Source organism: Lampetra fluviatilis, chromosome 9 (assembly GCF_964198595.1).
Source record: "Lampetra fluviatilis chromosome 9, kcLamFluv1.1, whole genome shotgun sequence".
In the NCBI taxonomy this organism is placed as follows: Eukaryota; Metazoa; Chordata; class Hyperoartia; order Petromyzontiformes; family Petromyzontidae; genus Lampetra; species Lampetra fluviatilis.
In genome coordinates, this window is record NC_136283.1 from 5,632,685 (window position 1) to 5,655,103 (window position 22,419).

At 44.4% G+C, this 22,419-nt stretch overlaps 1 protein-coding gene across 22 annotated transcripts in view; it reads right to left on the minus strand.

The window, feature by feature from the left end:
• The window catches only part of TCF7L2 (transcription factor 7 like 2), a 158,155-nt gene that overhangs the window by 130,658 nt on the left and 5,078 nt on the right, over positions 1-22,419 (minus strand). For all 22 annotated transcript variants that reach the window (XR_013637136.1, XM_078859669.1, XM_078859663.1 and 19 more), the window contains one exon: positions 21,914-22,026. Coding sequence is in view for 21 of the 22 variants with exons in the window: in XM_078859669.1 (XP_078715795.1) it covers positions 21,914-22,026 (113 nt within the window). In the remaining variant the exon portion in view is untranslated. The remainder of the gene's footprint in view (positions 1-21,913; positions 22,027-22,419) is intronic.

Here is a 22,419-nt window from a genome sequence, read left to right on the forward strand (position 1 = left end):
TAACAGGCATTTATATAGTGTGTGTAAATAATGCAGTCAAGATATATTTTAAAATAAGTGTTACAGGTTAACTTGCAATTCAGTAGTATATTTTAACTGGGGGAGGTCAGATGTTGAGCACACATGTTGAAAATGACAAATATGTACATATATTACACATTCCATATATTTAAATTATATACGGAACCCATAATGTGGATTGCAGTCTGTTACTGTATTAATACGGTCGTCCTTTCTGGACGTTTTATTGACACCGCAGTGCTGTGTCCGTGTATTTATAAAGCCCTTATTTGTCAATCCACTGCTGGATGAGGGCCTCTTTATGCCATACAGCTCGTGGAGGCGGGGTAATTTGACCATACTTCACCAAGCTGGTCCATGCAGGTTGGTGAAAGCAAAGCAAAGCACAGTATTTTATATAAAATGGAAAGAAATTGAATAAGCAAGGTCCATTTTTTTTTATCCATCAACTCCAGGCGTTGGAAACAGACATTTTGAAAAATGCTTAACACCAATGGCGTCGCACGAATTACATTTGGAAAAAAACTGCATCTGTGCAACGTGTGTAGGGTTTTGCTTTTTTAAACGGCCTCTTCGGAATTAACCGAGAGTCTTGACATTATTTTTGGAATGATGCTAATTTAAATCACCCGGCATTTATTTTTGCACCACTCAACCATGAACACATTGCAAACAATCCCCACAAACTCGACTCCGTCTAAAATATGCACACACTGTTTACATAATGAAACGTCTTCACCTTTGAAATGTGAAAATGAAAATAATTAAAGTTGATTTGAACACGGAAGCCAAAGTATCGGCATATTACGGCATCCTTTGATATCAGCATTAATGCGTGTGACGCTAATTAAACAGCCTAACACAGTTGCCTCGAAATAAATGTATGGGCTTTCGCACAGCTGCAAAACAAAACGTGTGCGGAGCCAGAGCTGCCAACAGTTGGATGCCTGGGTGACCCAAGGGGTGGAAATGAGGGTGGAGCCATAGGCCAACACACGCACACAAGGTGGACGCACTCGTACGTACAACTGTCAGCATGCACCACACACAAAAAAATACGAAAATCCCCTGTATAGCCTGAATAGACTGTTGGGGCAAGTGCTGTTAGCGAGCACCTATGAAGGCCGGAATGGCACGCACAAAAATGTATGCATTCTCACCATCACATGCATACAAATACGTACACTTGCATGCGTGCGTGTACACGTATAAAACAAAAGAGCACAAGCCTCCGGCACACACGCTCACACGAATGTAAACAAGACAAAGATCCCCCCCGTATCGGCATAAAGGCTGTTAGGGGCAAGTGGCCGTTCGTGAAAGCCAACACCGGGTATGATATGGGGAGGGTATTGGCCAGCACCATGCCCTACCACATTTGTCTCCCCATTATTGATGTTTAGCATACCGCACCAGGGACTAAATTAAGGCCAAGTCAACCTAGGGGAGGCTCAGGATGGGTTCGGATATTGGCCGTGAACATGAATCGAGCTCAGGGCTCTGGGTATGTAGCGCAGTGCGCTTAACATGCACAAAGACACAAACAAAGACAAAGACCCTGCGTATAGCCTGAATAGACTGTTGGTGCAAGTGCTGTTAGTGAGCACCTATGAAAGGGTGGGTGGCCAGCACCACGCCCGGCTGCCTTTGTCTCCCCAGTGACGATGTTTAGACATCGCACCAGGTACTCATTTGAGGCTGAGACGACCTAGGGAAGGCCCAGGACCGGTTCAAATAATCGTCACCGTGTCGGCAGGTTCGTAGCTCTGCGTGCTAACCACGACGCTACCTCTCCCCACCAAGACACACACACGCACGCTTGAGCACCCAGGAGCGATCTCATGCCGTTTCTACGAATGGAAACACATGCGTGCTCAAGAAACCACAGCCGTGTTAAAGCAACGATCGGCACCGCTCACATTCATGCACATCACGCTATTTCCTAAGCAAGCCAACTTTTACACAATTAACCCTCCTACTTATTTTTTTGTGGCTCATGACTAATATATGAATACGTCATTTTTTTCAGTACATATCGTTTAGCTTTACGATGTCTCCTTCTGCGATTGCTTAAAAGGGGGGGGGGGAACCCTTTGTTGTGCAGTCAAACGGGACCGTACATAAATCTCAAATGGCTGCATTATTAAACGTGCAATTTCTGAAAGTGTATTATGCACGCTGGCAATAACGGACAAATGGGACGCGATATTTTCAAGGTGCAGCGTCCGTAATGTACATTGTTTCACTTTCCGCTGTCATTACAGCAAAAAGAGGCCTCTCGTAAATAAACCTTCACGATAGAGCCACGTGCAGCAGATGCAATCTATAGCTCAGAAAGAAACATCGGATAAAAAAATTGTTACGGAGAAAACATTTCTCCTCTATGGCCAGTAGCACAGGCTTCACCTCCTTCATTCAAAAGAGGGGGGTCAGGGGGGGGGTGGAGACGTCTCTGCCCCCCAAATCGGCGCACGGATTTTTTGTCCTGCTGTTTTTTTGCTTTGCGACCGAGTCTGTTCGCCGCACTGCACACACCATGGGACAGGTGGTCGGCGATGCAGGCAAAGGAGAACTCGTGCGGCAGCAGCAGCAGACAGCGAAATCTCAACCTCGCACGTCCCGTCAAGCCCGGCAAGTAAGCTGCCAGCATGCAGATAAAAGGGAACGAGTCCAAGCTAAAAACATGAATTTTTGAACGCCCCATCAGAATTTGGTCTTTTACCTGAAGAGAATGTGTTATAATAACAATAATATGTGGTGCACAACACCATTACCTACAGTTCTCCACAATGCATGTGGCATATCCACACATTCATATGAACATGCAATACAATAATGCGCACACACACTTTAAATATGTTGACATTGCACAAAGTACTATATACATGTATACACAATTTGAACTGCCAAATTGAGCAAAACATTATACGTGTACGTGTACATGTGTATGCCTGTAGCTGTGTGTGTGTGCATATATGTACGTATGTATGCCTGTAGCTGTGTGTAAGTATGTGGGGAGCAGTAGTGCAGTGGTTAGAGCGCTGTGCTCCTAACTCGGCGACCAGTTGCTCGCTAACAGCACTTGCCCCAACAGTCTGTCAAGCCTATACGGGAGATCTATGTTATTTGTCTTTGTTGGTGGATAAGCGGGCCCAGTGGGGCGTCGGGGGTTCATGGAGGCCTTACAAAAGAGAAACTTCTCCATGAGGGAGTCCCCTGTGCTATGAGACTTTTGACAGAGGATGACCGCTATGCCACGGCAGGCACAGCTTACTCAGCCTGCCGCTCTCCATCCAAAAGCCACGAATTGGAGGAGCTCCCTCCTCCATCCGACCCGCTCTCATCCTGCTGAACAAGACGACCCGACCAAGCCAATGGCGCTCGCAGAACTCAACTCTGTTGTATTTTATTTTACCAGGCGAAGCCCACCGAGCTATGAGCTTTCTTTCAAGAGGCGACCTGGCCACACAATAACAAGCTCAGCCAAGTGGCTTATCCACACGTGGGAATTTCAAGTAGTGGTCAGAATAATCTAAAAAAAACGCCAACGTTTTTAAAATGTGCGAGGTTAAAAAAAAAATATCGGACAACCCAGAAGCGAGTAAACTCAACAAATTCCAAAAATCAAAGACCCTCAAAGTAGAAAAAAAACACTGCATGGTTGGATTTTATGGTTGCATGCACGCACATGCTAAAGTGCATTGCCCAACTTAGTCGCTACAAAACTCGGAAAGATCGTGAAAACTACGTCAGCAAAAAAATTAACACAAACAAAAACAGCATTTTTTTCTATTCATTTTAAGGCTATTTTAAGGTCCGATTGTTTAGGCTGATGGCAAATGATGCACGAGGATGTTTTATTGAAAAGTGTTTATTTTGTACATAGGCTTTGTGCTTACGTTTGGCCGCCATTCACAAACTTGTTTATAACTGAAGAATCCACGGACGACCATTGCATACGAAACTGTACATATTGGGGCTAATGCACGTAGATATATGTTCTGCATACTTTCATTGAGATGCTGCCATGGTGTAATGGGGAGCACCACTGGCTCTGTAACTCCAGAAGCCGCCAGTTTTATTCCATCTCCCAGCACATCAGGGGAGGAAAGTGGGAAAGTTGATCAAATCATCTTGCCTGTGTCCATTCAGCAGTATAAATGGTTACACCACACTTCGTCTAAAACACTCCTAAATCTTCCAAGATGTCTGGTCAGCATGGAACAGCAAACCAAATACCCTCTAGAAGGGACTCTAGAGCTCTGTCCAATAGACCCCAGTCTACCAGCAGTGGTATGAGCAAGTAATTGTAGCGTTGCACCTTTGCCTTTATCTATTTTACTTTCATTATTAGCTTGGCTGAAATTTCCACTATGTTAATTACTCAAAACAGGCAAATAATTAGGACTGCAATAATAACAAGGACATGCGCGGTTCTTAGGTAATCAGATACAGCAGCTCTAGTATTCACCAAGCCACATCTTCATTATGTAAACGCGTTCCTTCGCTTTAGCTGCCTGCATTACTCTACATTTTTGCATAATTTGGGCAGCAATTTAACCGACCCTACGGCGTTAAGAACAGATCAGCGCTGGCCACGTCCAGTTTGCCGAGACCATCAGTTAGGGTTTTCCCCCCAAAAGTATCTCATTTAATGAGTTGGCTAGATTAGATAAGATGCCTTCACATAATGGAGCATTCTTAACCGTCATCAGACCTCTACGGTCAGAAAACCCCAACCTCCTTGAGGAACCATGAACTGCTGAGAAAAGAGAACAGCCCAAAAATAAATAATGGTGAAATGGAGCCTTAAAGGCAGCCCGCCTTTGTCTGTGGCAGTGAATAAAGACACGATACTGTAACATTATTTGCATTGAATGCACTAGGGATTGGTTTCAGATGAAGACTCATATAATTTTTAGATCTTTGCGTTTTTTAAGGACAATTTGGGTTCCGCAAATCGGATGTTTGCAGATCAATTGCATTGCGTATTCTATTTTAAATGGTCTTCGTGCTGAAAACGGGACGTCACCTGATGCCACGTGACATCACTTGTGGGGAGGGGTCGAAGCGTGGAAGTGACGTCATGTTTCTGGATCAGAGATTTAAAAAATATTTTCAGATTTTTCAGATTAATTCGAAGTTCGGGAATATGTATATTAAAATGTTGCACTTCTTTCGTACCATACGTAGTCAAACGTGCTAATCGGAGGTGCGGGGGAAGGACAACAAACTAAATGTAAAAAGCAGTTCAAGAAGTAAGTTTTCGATACATCCCGAGTATGTAATGTTGAGTGGCGGCAGAGTAGTCAGCACACTGCGCCATGAACCCAGCTAAGTTCTACTCGCAGCCACGGCGAAAATCAGCCCATGTCCAAACCGACGAGTGTGGTGAAATACGGTGAAAACACTACGGTGAAAAGACAGGGCATGGAGAGAGGCCTGCACAGAGCAGTACGTTGAGACAAAGGGCAGTACAGAGCATATAACCATTACCCAAAACTCACGAATGTGCAACTATAACTCGCAACTGATAAAAAAAAACATAACAAGTGTCCATATCTTCTTGGTTCTTTCGGTAAAGTCACGTAGAAGGGAAATAATAAAATAATATAAATTTTACAAAAAACTTCAGACGCTGTCTTTCCGACAGACTTGTTCTTCACCTGAGGACGGCTGCTTGCGTTGTGACCGAAACGTCGTGAGAATTGTATTTTATTATGTTTTATTTTTATTATTTTATTATTTCCCTTCTACGTGACTTTACCGAAAGAACAAAGAAGATGAATCTCTGTAGTCACGAAAGCTTTAAATCGAAAAATAAAAGTGTCCATATATAACCACAATACGCAGTGGTCCACTTAAAAGGTTCCACAGTTTATTCTCACGTGAATACTAATGCAATGGTAAATATATCCAAAATGAAAACAAAGCATTGTTGACATCATTATGCCTATCAATTTGCTTTATTTAGGACATGAAATCCCACTGGGAGACTGGAGTAATCATCGTTAAGTATGGGCAGTTATTACACAAAGCCATTTTGTAAATACACTGGCTAAAGGCCTTCCCCACGCAGTGTGGGTCAAGTGGGTGATTTGACCATACTTCACCGCACTGGTCAGCGTGGATTGCCGAGGAAGGAAAGCAAATGTTGGCGCTTGACACCTTACATTGGATTGTTGATGCTCTGCCCTCTGCTGCCCCGCAACAAGCTAAAACAGCGCGTGTTAATAATGAGAGTTATACTAGTAGGTTTTTACCCTTTAAACTGGTACAAAACTGACACCTTTATACAAGGCATCATGTTTGCAATAACCGCAACATAAGCGGTCAAAATGCAAACAAAAAGAAACAACTCTGATAATTGTGCATATCATTTACATTATCAGAGTTGTTTCTTTTTGTTTGCATTTTGACTGCTTGTGTTGCTGTTATTGCAAACATGATGCCTTGTATAAAGGTGTCAGTTTTGTAACAGTTTAAAGGGTAAAACCTACAACTATATTTTTCCACTGGTAAAGGAGGTCTCATAGTGTAAATGAGAGTTATGTTATTGGTGCTTGTACACCACTGCCAATGTATTACTGTACCACAAAGTCATATGCTTTACATATGCTGGCTGGCAATCTATGCACTATACATACAGGCTCAATAGTGCTTAGTAGTTTTCAAGATCTGATGAGATCAGGTGCATTCCATGCGATTTGGTCAGAGGTGTACGCAAAAGGACAGTGAATGTATTTGTTACATTTGTTGTGGGTTATTTGCGCAATTGTGAAATTACAGCCAAAAATCTAAATTTTTGTTCCGAGAATTATGCATGTATTTATTTGTATATTTATTTTGTTAAAGCCCAAACTACTCTGTTGGCTGTGATAATTAAAAACCAAACTCCTACTTACCAAACACCGCATTTAAAAGAAATGCTTCCATCTTGTCCACAAAGGTGGTTTTTGTTAAGTGGCATTTAAATTCACGGCGGATGAAATTATCTATTACAAAAACACACAAGTATTCTGAGAACCCTTTAATATTGCAAATATATACAGCAGTATTTTTGTATAAATTTCTACAATAACGATGACTAGACCCATGTGTAATAAAAGATTCTCTTTGGCATCCACTTCGCAGAAACCCAGACAGGCAAACACACAAACATCAACACAGACAGGCAGGCAAGCCGACATAGACACAATTTTGCCAGTGACATTCAAGTGCAGACTTCAAAGGCTTTTCCCTTTTCTTTTGCTTTGAGGGTCGTGTCAGCGTGCACATTATGTCCGGTACAGTATATATATAATTATATACATCTCCGCCCTCTCAGCAGCATCGGAACACTTGAATCCACATCTGAGAACTTGCAGATGCGATGCCGCCAGCTCACACTGCTATGCCTCCGTAACCTTTCAATGCCGGGGACCTTATTTCCATGCATAAAAATGAACCAATTTGCATCGAGCTGCGATGAAAAAAAATGTTACAAACATCTAATTGGCTGCCACTCCACCAATGAACACATCCTCACCTCCTACAGTGCTTGCCCTTGTGCCGTCGATTCCCACACACGTTTCCGTATATCACTTGCTCAGTTTAAACGTGTGCCGCAGCAAGAATTGATTTGTGTTGGTCTGCAAATGAGAACTCTTGTGTTCTACACTTGTCCTCTTAAAGTATTTTTGAGGTGTTGGAAGTAATTGCGTTTGGCTCCGCTGATTTACACAGGCAAAATAAATGATGTGGCATTGTTTGTAATGCTGTAATTACTGTTACAGGCAGGGTCGATACAGCGATCAGCTCACTGCGCCATTAGCACAATAAGAGTTCAATTTCCAGCCACAGATGATGACATCGGTGGCAAAGTGATACCCGAAACGATATTGCCACCCACCACCCTCCGCTTTCAGTTCATCAACCCACATTGACCAACACGGTGAATTATGGTCAAACAACCACCCCATGACTGAAACAGCATGGGTAGTTTCATCCAGCAGTTGACTGAGAAAGGGCTGTGGATTACATCGTTGTATATAGAATTTGATCCAAGAAAGCTACCACATTTCTCTTTAAATATCATCACAAGGCTGTGTGTGGGCACGAAAATGAAATCGACACTGCTGACAATCACAACCATTCCCAACGCCACCACAATGTCCAGTTCTCCTAAATCGGCCGAGGGAGGAAGGGAATGAGAGACGCATGGAAAGGTGCCACAGTTTATTTAGAGTTTGGCGGAAAGGGGGTGCGATCTTCGGAGTGGGAGGGAAAAGTGGTTTTAGAAAATCTTTGAAATCTGGGGTGGCACCTTTGGATGTTCACACCAATGACACAGAAGTGTATGCTTGGTTTTAGATGTGTGGTGTTAAAAAGGCCACCTTGGGTGGCCACCAGAACAAAAAAAAGGCATCTTTTCAGCAGTTGTTTTTCGTGAACACGTGCGAACAAGATCCTGCTTGGTGCCACCACAATGTGTGCAGATAAATCGCTGTAAATTTTGCTAAACTGCAATTTGAATAAATCTACTTCAAAAATACTTCAACAAAAGGTTCTTAAAGTGATATCTACGATCAGTTGAGTTATCAGTAAAGATTAAAATTATAACGCAGCAATGTGACTATCTCGTGATTGAGGAGAGCTGTGCCCGAGGCTGTACACTTTTCTCCATCATTTAAACTCGCATCCAACAACACGCCCATGGTATTCGTAGATTAATTAATGTTTTTGAAGAAACGCTCATGCAAAATTTGGGCAAAAGACAAAAGGCTACATTCTTCAGTGATACCGGGTCTCGTATGTAATGCTTTTGGTACACACACACAAATAATGTCAGGTCCAAGTCCGCACAAAGTACTCGCATATCCCGATGAAGATTCATTGATGAAGACTGCAGTGGAGAATTCTAGGGAATCACATGTTTTATATATTTTCGTACTGCCATGCTCTAATAATGGCATGCATGTTTGTGCTTGCACAGTGCGATTCATCGTCATTATCATCAGCCACGTTAACTACTGCGAGATGAAGACCTCCCCAAGCCACTACCATCTCCCACAATCCAGCGATGTAACAATGTGATCACCAAATTGATAAACACTCCAATATATTTATAAGTGGCCTACTTATTATGATTTTTCAGAAAGCTAACGTCAATTCCGGACATGCAGAATTAATATATGATACAATATCATTCTGGAAAAAGTTATTCTGCAGTCAGGTATAATCAGTGGCTCAATCTTCCACACCCCCTCCCCCCGCAATGACATTGAAATACTTCTGTCGTCATGCGTTGAGATGAATCAAATGGCCCAGAAGATGACGTCAAGGAACTACTTATGAATCCACTTCTTTAGATCTATTCATGCTCGCTAGAAACACCATCTATTACACACCATGCAAGTAGTCAAAATGGATGTGTTTTAAGGAAATGCTGACAAGACACTCAGATTGTCAACTACATACACTTGAATAAATTGGTTGAATGAGAGACAAAAAACTGGATTTTCGAACCCATGATTTCAGCAGTCCTTGGCTTAATGCTTTGACCCCCGAGGGACCCCGTCAGCCACCTCCAAGCGTTCACTCCCACAGGGTGGCCCCAAGACTCAGGACACACAGGGTTATATTTATTTAACGAACTTCTATTAACACTGTGTGCATGCATTCTCTTTTGAAATGAATTTATAACTTTTTTTATTGCAGATGTAATCTTTGAACATTCATCAACAATATTGTCTCAATTCATTCCAGGTTCTTGGTCGAGTTTTGTAAATGACGGATTTGAGACCCCTACAGGAAGAAGAAATGATAATAGATAGAATATTAACTTCAATAATACATTTAAATTATTTCATGCCAGTGTTAAAATAAATGAAATAACCCTATGTCCTAACTTTTGGGCCACCGTGTATGTGCAAGTCATTTCTCCGTCACGACATTACAGAGCGCGAATAATTAAGACAAATGTTTTTCTTCCAATGTTTGTGTGGCTTAAAAATGTACTGACACACCTTACAAGATAACTATTCTGTTAAATTAAAAATAAGATGACATGCGTTGTTTCCCTTGAAAACAGAGCACGTTCTTGATTGGCTCTCACACTTTTGATAGTGATAATTACATTAATTAGATCAAATATGCTTTAAAAAACAGGTAAACCTTTAAATGTATGTATTTCCAAATGTAGTATTACCAGCAACCGTCGTGCTATTAGACTACAAAATAACGACAGATTTATTTTATTTGTGATTTATTTAAATTTTATTTTATTTCTACATACGTGACTTTACCGAAAGAACCAATGAGTATAGTAATTCCTGCAGTCACAAAAGCTTAAATTATAGATTAATAACGACAAAGTTGCCCCTATAGCATTTACAGACTGTTGGAGCAAGTACATGCCGGCAAGGCACACATGGAGGTGGGGTGGCCAGCATCACACCCGGCCACCTTTGTCTCACCAGTGCTGACGTGTTACACACTGTATCATCAGTTATTCATAAAAGGCCAAGTCGATCCAGGGGAGGTCCAGGACTGGTTCAGATATTTGTCACCGAGGTTGGACCACGAGCGGGAATCGCACTCGGGTCCCCGGGTTTATAGCGCAGTGCGCTAACCACAGCGCCACTGCCCCCCACACACACCCACACACACACAAAGATGCTTCTCAGTTCCATGATGCATGCTACACGATAGAATGGCTTGGCCTTATTTGCCTGGGAGCACGGCATTCTTACCACGCTGCTGATCAAAGGGCCACATCAAAACCCGGGTCTCCCGAAAACAGCTGGTGCATTTTGCCGACGACGCGCCCTCGATTTATACTTGTATTCATTTGTATTGCACTGCAGAGCGAGAGAGAGAGAGTCACAGCCTCTGGGCCAGCGTGGACGGGAGGACGGAGTGACAGCACCCCGGAGTCATCCCGTCTCGCGCACGCGTGTCAGATTCCACACGCCGACGCGGGCGTTTGAAGACGCAAGCCGGCCAGGTGCCCCCCCTCCTCCACACACACCCACCACCACCACCAAGCACCCACAGACACACCCACCAGCATGCGTGCCGCCACGGCTGTGGAACAGCCACACACGCTCGGAGACAACAACTAAAAACCCTGCCGTGATTTTAGGCAGCAGGAACAGCCCCGGGATAGGAGGAAAAAAAAGCCCCACCACAAACACATCGCGCGCTTGCCTGCGTGTCTTACTTTAAACCATCGTCGTGGTATCCGTGCAAGCGTTAATGTTTTAGTGGAGTCTACATGCCAACAATGATGCTCTCGAAACCAACCAAAAAAAGATTGCCCACTAAAGTAGTCTTGTGAGCCAGTTTCTCCCACCCACACCGCCCCCAAGTCACAAATACGTGGACAGAAGAAAAGAACGCGGAGTCAGAAAATACAAGCCGCCGACCATATTCAACCATGGGAACCTTTACCAGAGAAAAATCTGACTTGCATATATAAAATCTGCCTATAAAGAGGCATTTATGTAAAGCGTCATTCCTATTATCCACACAAAGCAGCAAGGATTAACGTGGATAACAGGATAATTTACCACAACTTTTCACGTTTATTGAGCGAGAACTCTCCTGAATCGCACTCCTATTACCACCATTTCAAATATCAACTCCCCTCAATCAAATTGTCGACCTTTTTATTATCCGTGTTCACTCTTCCCATCTCACAAGTCCATAATATAGGTTTTGTGGGTTAGATCGCGTAAATATGAATGTGTTGTTAAACCCGGTGTGCTGTACTAGTAACGAATTGGCATTATCCGTTTACGTGACAAACCTCGCTAATTGGCTGTGTCGGATGGTGGTGGGTTTAAAGCCACATTTATATTCAAGCTATCGAACCCAAAAGCCCAATATTATGGATGATATTGGTAGCGAAAGCCTCCTACGTGTTAAACTCACGATAACTGCCCACAGCCATCATGCGATTCATTCTCGTCTCGTACGGCTGATGTAGATACAGAGCACCAAGTACAATATCACATTCCAGGTGGTCAAGCCAGACAACCGAGTCAGGAAGCAGCGGAGTGGACCACCGTAACGTCTCCTTTGCATCCGCGTAGTGTTATCGCTGTAATGTAACTTTTGTATTTGTAGATCGGGCCATCGTGCGATTTGACTTTTCAACACACTTGATATGTGAACGTAAAAACTAAATGTCCACCCGCTGAACTTCCCCTCTTCATGTCGGTGGTGAAATTATTTGGGAAATTTCGCACAGCGGCTGCTTTTGTGGCGCTACATTTTTCACGTCGTTTCCCTCGCAAACGGTCACATTTCCGAGAAGGTTTAACATAAACAAATTTATCTCACGTTCTTACAAAGTGCACCACATCCCTCTAAGAACTGATATATCAGAGGATAATAGCAATGTTGGCACAAATGGTTTCATGCCCCTCGCCCCCCCCCCTCAACAAATTCCACTACAACGTTTTAAATTTAGCCAGAGTTAAGATTCTAATTTTAAGTTCACAAATCAAAACATCGAGACTAAAGCAGGCCAAGTATTGTTGGCAAAAAGCGTGAAAATGTTTGCATTACGCAACTTCTGTGAAATTGCGATTCACGTGGGCGGCGTGCATAATCTGCTCTAAATTTTATCAGAGCGTAGTCCGACTGAAGCCTTGACATCGGTCAACGACGATAAACAGCGTTGCCGTTGGTTATGGCACAGTTTTAGTTGAGTCGCGATTTCATGCAGTGATTGCAGGCGAGTGAAAGCGGAACGTGTCCTCGTGCAAAATTATTCTTTGCATTAAATAAATCGGGCTTGAAAGAGATATTAAAAACACGAATACATGATCTGCATAGTAAGTTGAGCAAGCAAAACATGTTTTCAAAATCGACAGCATTAATAGCACTATAAAAAGAGTGGCGGCTGCAGGCGCACTTAATTCAACAGCATTAACATAAAAGCGCTGTTTTGTTCATTGTCAAATCGGTAAACGTTGAGGAAAAACTCATCGCGATGGAAAAACATTGCGCAGGCTGGAAAGTCAGGAATTGCGTAACGTTTTGAATATTATGCAATAATCTAGTGACCGATGGACTACGTGAAACAAACGTGCCCCCAATGAGGAGCATTAATACCCACAGCTCTGCTAGGGCCACTGCTTTAACCGTGAAGGCCTTGTACAAAAAATATTTCCAATTATTGTTTTAACTCTTCCAACAGAGGTAGGTAGCCAGGTGGCCATATAGGAACAGGGCCACGATTCCAAACTAACCTTTTGCCCATCCAAGGACGGGTGTATTGCAGTAAATCTGAAACTTGCAAGCGAAAAGCAGACCGCAACGTGATATTCATTGCATCAATGCGTGTGCAATTTGTAAGGGCGCGGTGACACAGACCTATTTCATTTTAAGGTTATAATCCCTCGTTCATCACGACGTCTTTTTTACTTTGACGTCTCAATAGCGTTACAGAGATCACGTGACGTAGTGAGGGTTGTCAGTTGACGCTGAGGAGGGGGGAGGAGGCGCCTCGCCCCCCCCCCCCCATGTGGAGTGACGTCAGCCACTAATTATTATGAATGGGGGGGGGGGGTGTCCATTTGGAGGACGTCACCTGTTCATGATTATTAATGAGGGGGGCTGGTCGACGTGGAGTGACGTGACCTGCTCATGATTATTAATGAGGGGAGCTGGTCGACGTGGAGTGACGTCACGAGCTTTAAGGACAGACATTCCTGGGTGATTTTAGTAAGTATATGCATCAGTGCTCAGAAAGAAAAAAATCTAAAAATCCTTTTCTGGAGAGCAATACTAACCTCAAGCCGTGGTCTCCTATTGCATAGCTAAACCACCAAGTCACACAATGGACTACCAGCTGCTACCCCAATCATAAGTGCCTTTTGTAAATGGAAATCTACACGTATGCCTGCATTGGGTGTACACAAAGCCCTCTTTTCTTGGTATTATTCGACCGTTGCAATGCAACTGTATAGATGTAGAACTTCTTTCGCACCGTACGTAGCCAACCGTGCTTACCAGAGGTGCAGGGGGGGAAGGACAAACTAAACACAAAAAGTAGTTCCAACGACACGAGTTCTCAATGTCGATTTCCAAGTGCATAGCCCCAGTAGCTTTATTATGCGTGAAGGAAGAGGGTTCTGGATGGCCGCAGAAGGGCATCCAAAAGCGCACGATGCAGTGACCGACTTAAACTGTCGTGAGCGAGCACCTATTATGGACCAGCGAGGCGAGGTGGAGCTGGCACTGCGTCCGACTGCCTTACAACTCGACGGATCTATCGTTAATGCACCAGCCACGTGTTAATGTTGCACGGTCCATGCCAGATAGCTTCAAATTGAATGTTCACAAATGTTTGAGCTTGAAGCTCTCTCTCTCTCTAACGTGATAGTTATCGCTCTGTACACACGATCTTGTCAAATCATGCTCCCACCAATCCTACGATCGTTGAATCGTTTAAGAAACGTTAAAGTATAGCGAGCAGCCCTCGGAAATAGGCAAGATAGCGGTCCATGTGTTTACTCGGCCAACGACAGGGTCAGCTAAACAAATCCCCGATAACGTTTAATATTCGCATTCCAAATTAAGATGCTGCTCACCTAGAATCCCATTCATATGTATTACAGTCAAGCAACTCAATTTCAACATAATTGTGTAGCACATGCAGTACACACCAGCTAGCATATTTGAGACCTTCATATCAATCGCGGGGTGGAACAGTGATGTGATACTTAGTATATTGCACAATGAGTTTGGCCCCCTGAGTTCAATTCCTGGCCATAGCCAACTTGAGTGGCGAGTAATATCCCAAACAATCATGCACTTCCTCCTTCTTGCAACAGCAAGGTGAGGTATATGGCCATACACCACCCATGCCTGTCATGGCAATGCAAGTCCTTCATCCAGCAGCAGTGTCCGTCTTCAGTGTTCTGACATAAACCACCTGGAGATGTGATTTACACAAATATAATCAGTGGTTGTAAAAACATTTCTCCATGGGAGAAACCAATTAAATGATTGATTCCTTGGTACGACGTCTTAATGGCTCGGTCAGCGCAAACACACGCACATCGCACAAGCCAGAGCCCACGTAGACGCTCAAAGCACAAGTCACCTGTTGCCGAGAAGCAATATGAACACACGGGCAACCTCATCATGGAACCTCAAACTTTATACAACAAATAAGGGGGAGTTGTTCCCGTGGCCGTTTTTGAACCACTTCTGCATACCAGATCAAACCGGTACTGAAAATGCCAATCGAAGGTTGGATAGAGGCTTTGCCACACCATGTTGTTTGACCATACTTCACCTTGCGGGTTAGTGCGAGTTGGCAAAGGGGGGCGGGGCATGGGAGGGAGGGGGGGGGCAAAGCTGGTTCAGATATCACTCAACACTGACATAAGCCTTGGCCAGGTATGAAACTCAAGTTCTCATATTCCAGGTGCGGTTTACGAACAATGTGCTACCGCTCTCATCCCAAGAGTAGCATATTTGGCGTAAAAAAGTCGCAACATCATATTTCCCACAATTTTTTCCCCGATGCGACGCATAACCTTGATGCGTATACGGGCGGGCAATGGGAACGGAGCTGGGAAATCACAACTTCACTCGAGGGCACCCTGCAGAGGGAACACACGGCGATAGCTTTCCTGTCACACAGCACCACGTGTTTGCATAGCTGTGCCATTCAGCTTAGCGCCAGTGATCATCGTTACCTAAAACTACACTGGGAACTTTCACATCCTGTTAAAATCACAGAGAGAAACACACATGCTCACACATGCACCTACACACAGAAAGACCCCCCCCCACCCTCTCCCCCACCCCATATAGCCTATACAGGCTCTTAGAGCAAGTGCTGTTAGCGAGCATCTTTGAAGGATGGGCAGGACACACGAGGGGGCACATGGGGGGGGGGGGGCAGTACCATGCCTGGCCACGTTTGCTCCCCCGTTGATGCAGTTTGCCACACTGCCATACCAGGTACACATTTAAGGCCGAGTCGACGTAGGGGGAAGGCACAGGCCTGGTTCAGATGAATCACCACTGATGTCATCTTTAGCCGGAAATCAAACTCGGGTCACTCGGTTCATAGCGCAGTCCGCCAACCACGGCTCTTGCTCCCCACAAACGTACACATTTCATTCAAGCGCATGCACACAGACACATGCAAACACTCAGCTTTTAAGAATTAAAGTTAAAATCAGTTCAAAGGGTCAGATGCCAAGCCCTTAACCCACAGCAGTTTGCATTAGCTTTACAGCAGGGCAATAATCTCCAAAACCCTGGTAAAAATAATAATAACATTCAGAAGCATTGTATGAGGTAACTAAAAAAAGTGTACAGTATCTATTTATATTTTTACACATCATGCTTGTTTTTTTCTAACATTTATAGCAACAATTACCGACATAATTCATATTTCAGTCACCACACATCATGACCTTCCGAGTTATTGATTGATGCATAAGCACTGCTCAATAAGAAACTCAAACCAGGCCCTTAACTATTTCCATGACAACTGGCACAATTCGAGCACGGCGTACAGGCAAGCGCAGTTCATGGAAAAGATGTACAATGCGGCAAATGCTTCTGAAAATGAGATTTGGATAATGTCACTTTGAACAAACATTCTACCAATTCTAAAGCCACCATGTACTGCCAACGACGTAAACTAAGACAGCCAAGTATGAAACACAATACAACGGACCCGGCAACCCGAGTTTGATTCCTGGACATGGCCAACGAACGGCGAGAATTAACCGAACCGGTCCTGAGTTCCCCCACTCACCAACCCACTGACCAGGGTGGTGAAGTATGGTGAAACGACCCACACAACCAACACGGCGCAGGGAGGCCTACGTTGCAAAGGACTGCCAATCCTAATTATTGGAATTATTTGAATATCATGCATTTGCTAGGGAAAGGGCATTGCGTAACGAGTGCTGTGCATTTATTACACCGAGTGAAGCCCCATCACTGACGGCTGTGTATTTGGAGTTTGCATCATCTCCCTGTGGTCGCGTGCATATTTCTCCGGGTCTTCCGCTTTTTTCTCTCCACGTTTGCAATCAACGTGCATTAAGAATATTTGACTGCCATAAATTTCCACATAAGCCACTTTCGTCGAGATATTATTTGTGGCCAGGTTGCTTCTGACAAAGAGCTACATAGCTCAGTGGGGGCCTTACCTGGTACATAAAAAAAGAGTTTAGCTTTAGTTTATCTGCGAGCAAAGCATATCTCCCCCCCTTCCCCAGTCCCCACAGAGTACTCCACTGTCTGGGTCACATGGCCACACGTACTGCAACCCTGACCTCTGACCTCCAGCCGTGAGGCAGCCACCTGGCTACGAGCCACCTCCAGGGCGCGTCGCGCCACATTCCCACTTCGGTGGCCACGCGCCCTCCGCTATGCTCACAACCAAACGACGACCCCAAAATGCTAAGAATCGCCCTGCTTGTGCCAACAATCCCATTGACGTGGCTCTCTTCCAGAGACGAATGGGGGGGGGGGGGCGACGACGACCATTGCCAACACCGCAGTGAAACGCGCACGAGAAGGCGTGCGTTTAATCGTCACGTTTCACAAACGAACAAAGAAGCGCTAATTGGAGGCACATGAAAGCAGGGATAACGAATAAACACACACACACACATACGCCAGATAGCACCAGCGCTTGGTAAAATACAGACATGGAGCACCACAACTCCCACGTACAAGGGAGAGAACCGTGTTTGTTTACAGAGGCTATGTGAGGCCAACCACTTTAAAAAGGTCCACAAGCGATTTTTATCCACTGCAGCGTGCTTAGCCGCATTAACCAGATACTGGAGGGGAATATTTTTGACCAGGCAACACTGTTTGTCATTTTATTCCCACGCACTGTCACTTCTTCCACTGCAACAGCCTCTTTTATGACTAGTCGATGCATACGTTTGTTTTCGTGTTGTTATTGGATAAGGCCAAGGTGTGTGTTAGCTCATGTATTGCACGCAAAAAAGGAATTTGAAATTCCTATTCGGCCATCTGCAATAACGAGTTCCCATGCCACAGGTTTACTGGAGTTTAAACCTGGATGAAATGTAATTGCAAAAGGAAAGTTGGTCACACAAATGTTTGTGGAACTTCTTTCGCACCGTAAGTAGCCAACCGTGCTAATCGGGGAGGTGCCTTTTTGCGTTTAGTTTGTTGTCCTTCGATAGGCACAGTTGGCTATGTACAGTGCGAAAAAAGTTCGACATACATACACACGCGTGAAAAGAAGTCTCACGAAAACAAGGCCACAGTGTTTTTTTTCCCCCCACTTTACCCTGACATTGGACCCCCTCCCCGTCTCCCAGCCATGCTCTCACCCCCCCCCCAACCCTCTTCAGTACGTTCCCCTCCCCCAAAGTGTGCCCAACCGATACACCTTTTGAGTCATGAGCCGATAACCCTCTCAGCCTGCCTCGTGGTTACAACTTCGTCAGCGTTGAGTCACTGCTTGACTAACTTTTCGGCGAATGCATCGGCCAAGCAAAGCAACGACTGTTTTACAAATGCAGTCGAAGTGCACGCACAGAAACAACAACAACAACAACTTTGCGCCGTTGCTGTTTTTAAATGTGGTCGCTTTCTTTCCCTCTTTGGATGTTGGTTTTGGTAAGAGGGACCCGCGCTGTCCCTTAACAAGCAACAACGTTGACTTAACTGGCAGGATTGGCAGTGCCGTTGTGTGGAATTAAAGAGCTTCGTAATTTCAAACAAGAAAATCATTATTCTTTGGTTCTTTCGGTTAAGTCACGTCTAAAGATAAAATAATAAATTAAAATAGCAACGTTTCGATTGCAACACAAGCAATCATCATCAGGCTTAACCGAAAGAACCAAAGAATAATTCCTGCAGTCACGAAAGCTCCAAAAATTAAGAAAATCATTACATTTGTTGTTGTTGTTCTCAGCATATGTTGCTCGTGCGATATGAAGTTACAGAAATGGCTTTCAACAAATGGCTTTCAACATTGAACAAAAACCATTAAGCAGTGACCATTAACCCTACAATGGCAGACCGCATTTTAGTAGTTTGGTGTACAAGCATGTTTGCGTATTAAAGCATTTACAGATTTTGCGGAAAAGAATGTGCGTCTAACCTTTGTCATTCCAGGGACAGAATCTAGCTCAATTCCAACCGCTGACATATCTCTCAATACACTTCATCCCCACATCATGTCATCCTCCATCAATTATTCCCAATTGATCCACTCAACCCTGATAAACAAAGCATAGCCCGACCTTCCCATAAACATATTCGCTTGCAATGGAGGTGAAGAGATGCTGACCATGTACTTGTAATAAACGGATATCGGGGGTTTGTGGAAATTATTCTCTCTTGAATCATCGTACAGATTTAGAAAACTGTACAAAGATCAGGACAAAGATATCCCTACAGGCATGTATACTGTTGGGACAAGAGCTGTTAGCAAGCACCTATTGAGGCTGTCACAGAGCACGAAGGGGTGGTATGGCAAGGACCATGCCGGGGTACACACACACACCAGGGACATCTCTTGTTTTCGGGAGTGCCCATTTGACCAGCAGAGACATATTTCTCGGATTTTACAAATTCCCGACACCAGGTGCAGCTGAAAGCGGTAACTGGAGATTGCACAGAGTTTGTGCCATCTAAAAGTAAATCTTTGTGGCTCTGCGGAAGGGGGGGTGGGAGAGCATCTGGAATGCTCACACACCACGTCAGTACAGCACAAAGGGATCCAACTGGTCATATCAATGACTGCAAACAAATGCTTAGAATTTTTTTTAAGGAACACTGATGCGAGTTTAAAAGTCAGAGACGAATGCAACATTGAGTCGTTGCACAAGGCAAAGCATACAAATCGCAACATCTCTGGCGTAAAAGCTGGATAGCTATGGGAGCTAGGCCACGACGTCTACAAGATGATTGGTGGAAGTGTGAACATTTTATAAAAGCCTGGAGAGCATGACAAAAAAAAAACGAAGGAATTGGAATTAATATGTCACTTGCTCATCACACACGACATCTGTATTGGGCATCTCTCCAGATCATCTGACCAACTAAACTGCTGCTCTAATATTTTTGTTTTTTTAATCAACTAGCTCGATTCTGCTAAAGACAAAACGAGACCGTTATTATATCAACATACCTTCAACAATAGTCGACAATCTGCCAAAGTATTAACAATGTCGTGTTCCAGTATTCGCTACGTTTCTATTCGGGAGCATATAAAACAAAATCGAATGTTCAGGCTGCTAATGCGAAACGTTAATGCACAAACCACAATCACTTTAACCCTGACATCCACCAACAATTACTCTCGTCTGCTGAAACTAAAACAAGCGTCCTGTTGCAATGCGTACAATTTGTGGATTAGTTCTGCCCTGCTCAATCTCCTTCAAGTCTATCAGGCCCCAAATAGCGGCCTACCGGCTTTAAACAAAATAAGCCTGATAGCAGCCCACCGCCGCTGCCGCTGCCTTGTAACAGAACGCAGTCACACTTAACGATTACCCCACTCTCCGCTTCCCTGTTGTTTTGAGCAGTGTTTCAATTCCCTATATTTTTGCCACTTATGCAGGCCTACGTGGAATAAGGGCTACGCTGACAATTTCACAAATATGTATGGGTGACAACAGGCCCTACGGGATCAAAGAACGTCAAAACAGGCTGGGATACGTGACACCAACGTGTGTTCAAAGCGAGGCTGCGGCAAAATATGGAATGCAGAGAATTGCCGTAATAGGTAACTTTGTAACCTTTGCAAGTCGACTCCAATTACATAGCATCCATGTCTAATTTGTGTGTGTGTGTGTAACCCTAGGGTTTATTGACATGTTTTGGGTCATGTAAACAGTACTGTATGTAGTTACACGTAAATATTTTATTGTAAAAGCCCTTTGATTTCATCGCAGAGTAATAAAGGAAAGGGAGAAACAAAACCCCACGCACATTGTTTAAAATGAAATATGCGTACTTTAGTTCAGCGGCTTCTGGCCAGGATAAAATAAAGAAAATAAGGTAATTTTAAATGACTGCTTCTAATGGAAATAAAACTGGTCAGCATTCATGGACCAAAAAAGGTACCGTCTTGTTCTTTTGTATTATTATTGCTATAACCATAGGCTAAAAAATAGCGGTTAAATAATCATTTTTGGCTGTACATGAACACCCACTTGGTGCTATTGAGGAGTTGCATGATGGTCAAAACGACACTTAAAATAATGTTCCGTCATTTAAAGGGGGGAGGGGGAGGCATTTAAACCAATATCAAAGGCATCTATAGAACTTGACAGAGATCACGACACTGGACGAGAATAATCATCATCAGCGGCTGCACATTAACACGCACTTGCACTCCCCTGTACACAGCAGCATGCTTGGGTCGGGTCATCACTTAAGGAGTGCGAACGGCACGTAAATCGTGACGTTAAAAAAGTCAAAACCATTCGTAGAAAACACGACGCGCGGATCTCCAGATACTCTGAAAGAGTGGCCGACTGGTGGAGAGGGGTCACCGCTAAAACGTGCCCCTGGGTGCTCCTCCCAATACATCACAACACAACCCTTTCACTGACAATAGGGGCCCCTTCAATGTGTTGAGAGGAAGAGAAGGGAGGGGGGCCGCCACCCCCCCCCCGCGCTCCTATTAACAACGTGTGGTTTGCGTCGCTACCGACTTTCGGCAGGAAGCTGTTATCAGTCAAAGCACAATGCATAGGCGGGCTGGTAAGCACGTGTACACATGGGGGGGGGGGGGGTGAAGAGGACGGCACGTGTTGTAAGAGACAAGTAAACGCACAAGCAACGGGCGACATATACAAGCGGCGGGTGGGGGGAGGTTCGGTCGAGGGGTACGTGATATTTTGGGGTGGGTTTGTCCGACACGTACCGGAGGAGAAAGTGCGCCTTGGGAGAGACACGGGGTGCCCAGGTCAGGCAGCATGAGGAGTGGGAACCCGGTGTACATGGAGCTGATCAGGTGGCCTTCACCCCGGTGGCGACCTAGGGAGGCGGAGAGCGAGGTACGCGCAACGCAACCAGTGTGGAGCTGTGCACGCGCGAGTTGTGTGCAAGTTTTGCGCACGACACGTCAGAAAAAAATACCACAAATGTGCGCCCCAAAAAAACTCGTCAAATCTCAAGATGCTGAGCAGGGTTGAGCCCTGGTCAGAAAATCGGATGGGGGGGGGGGGCATGGGATGGCTGTATCGCACAGTGGATTCTTGGTGCTATCTGTGCACAACCATTTTAGCGTTATCCCCCTTCATTTTGCGAGTTGCCCGAGTATCCACCCCAAACGCCACTCAAATGGAACTGGCAAAACGTGCAGGACCCTAACAGAGTCTTCAAACTCGGTGAGGCTTTAAATAAAACAAAATTCTGTTACGTAGTTAT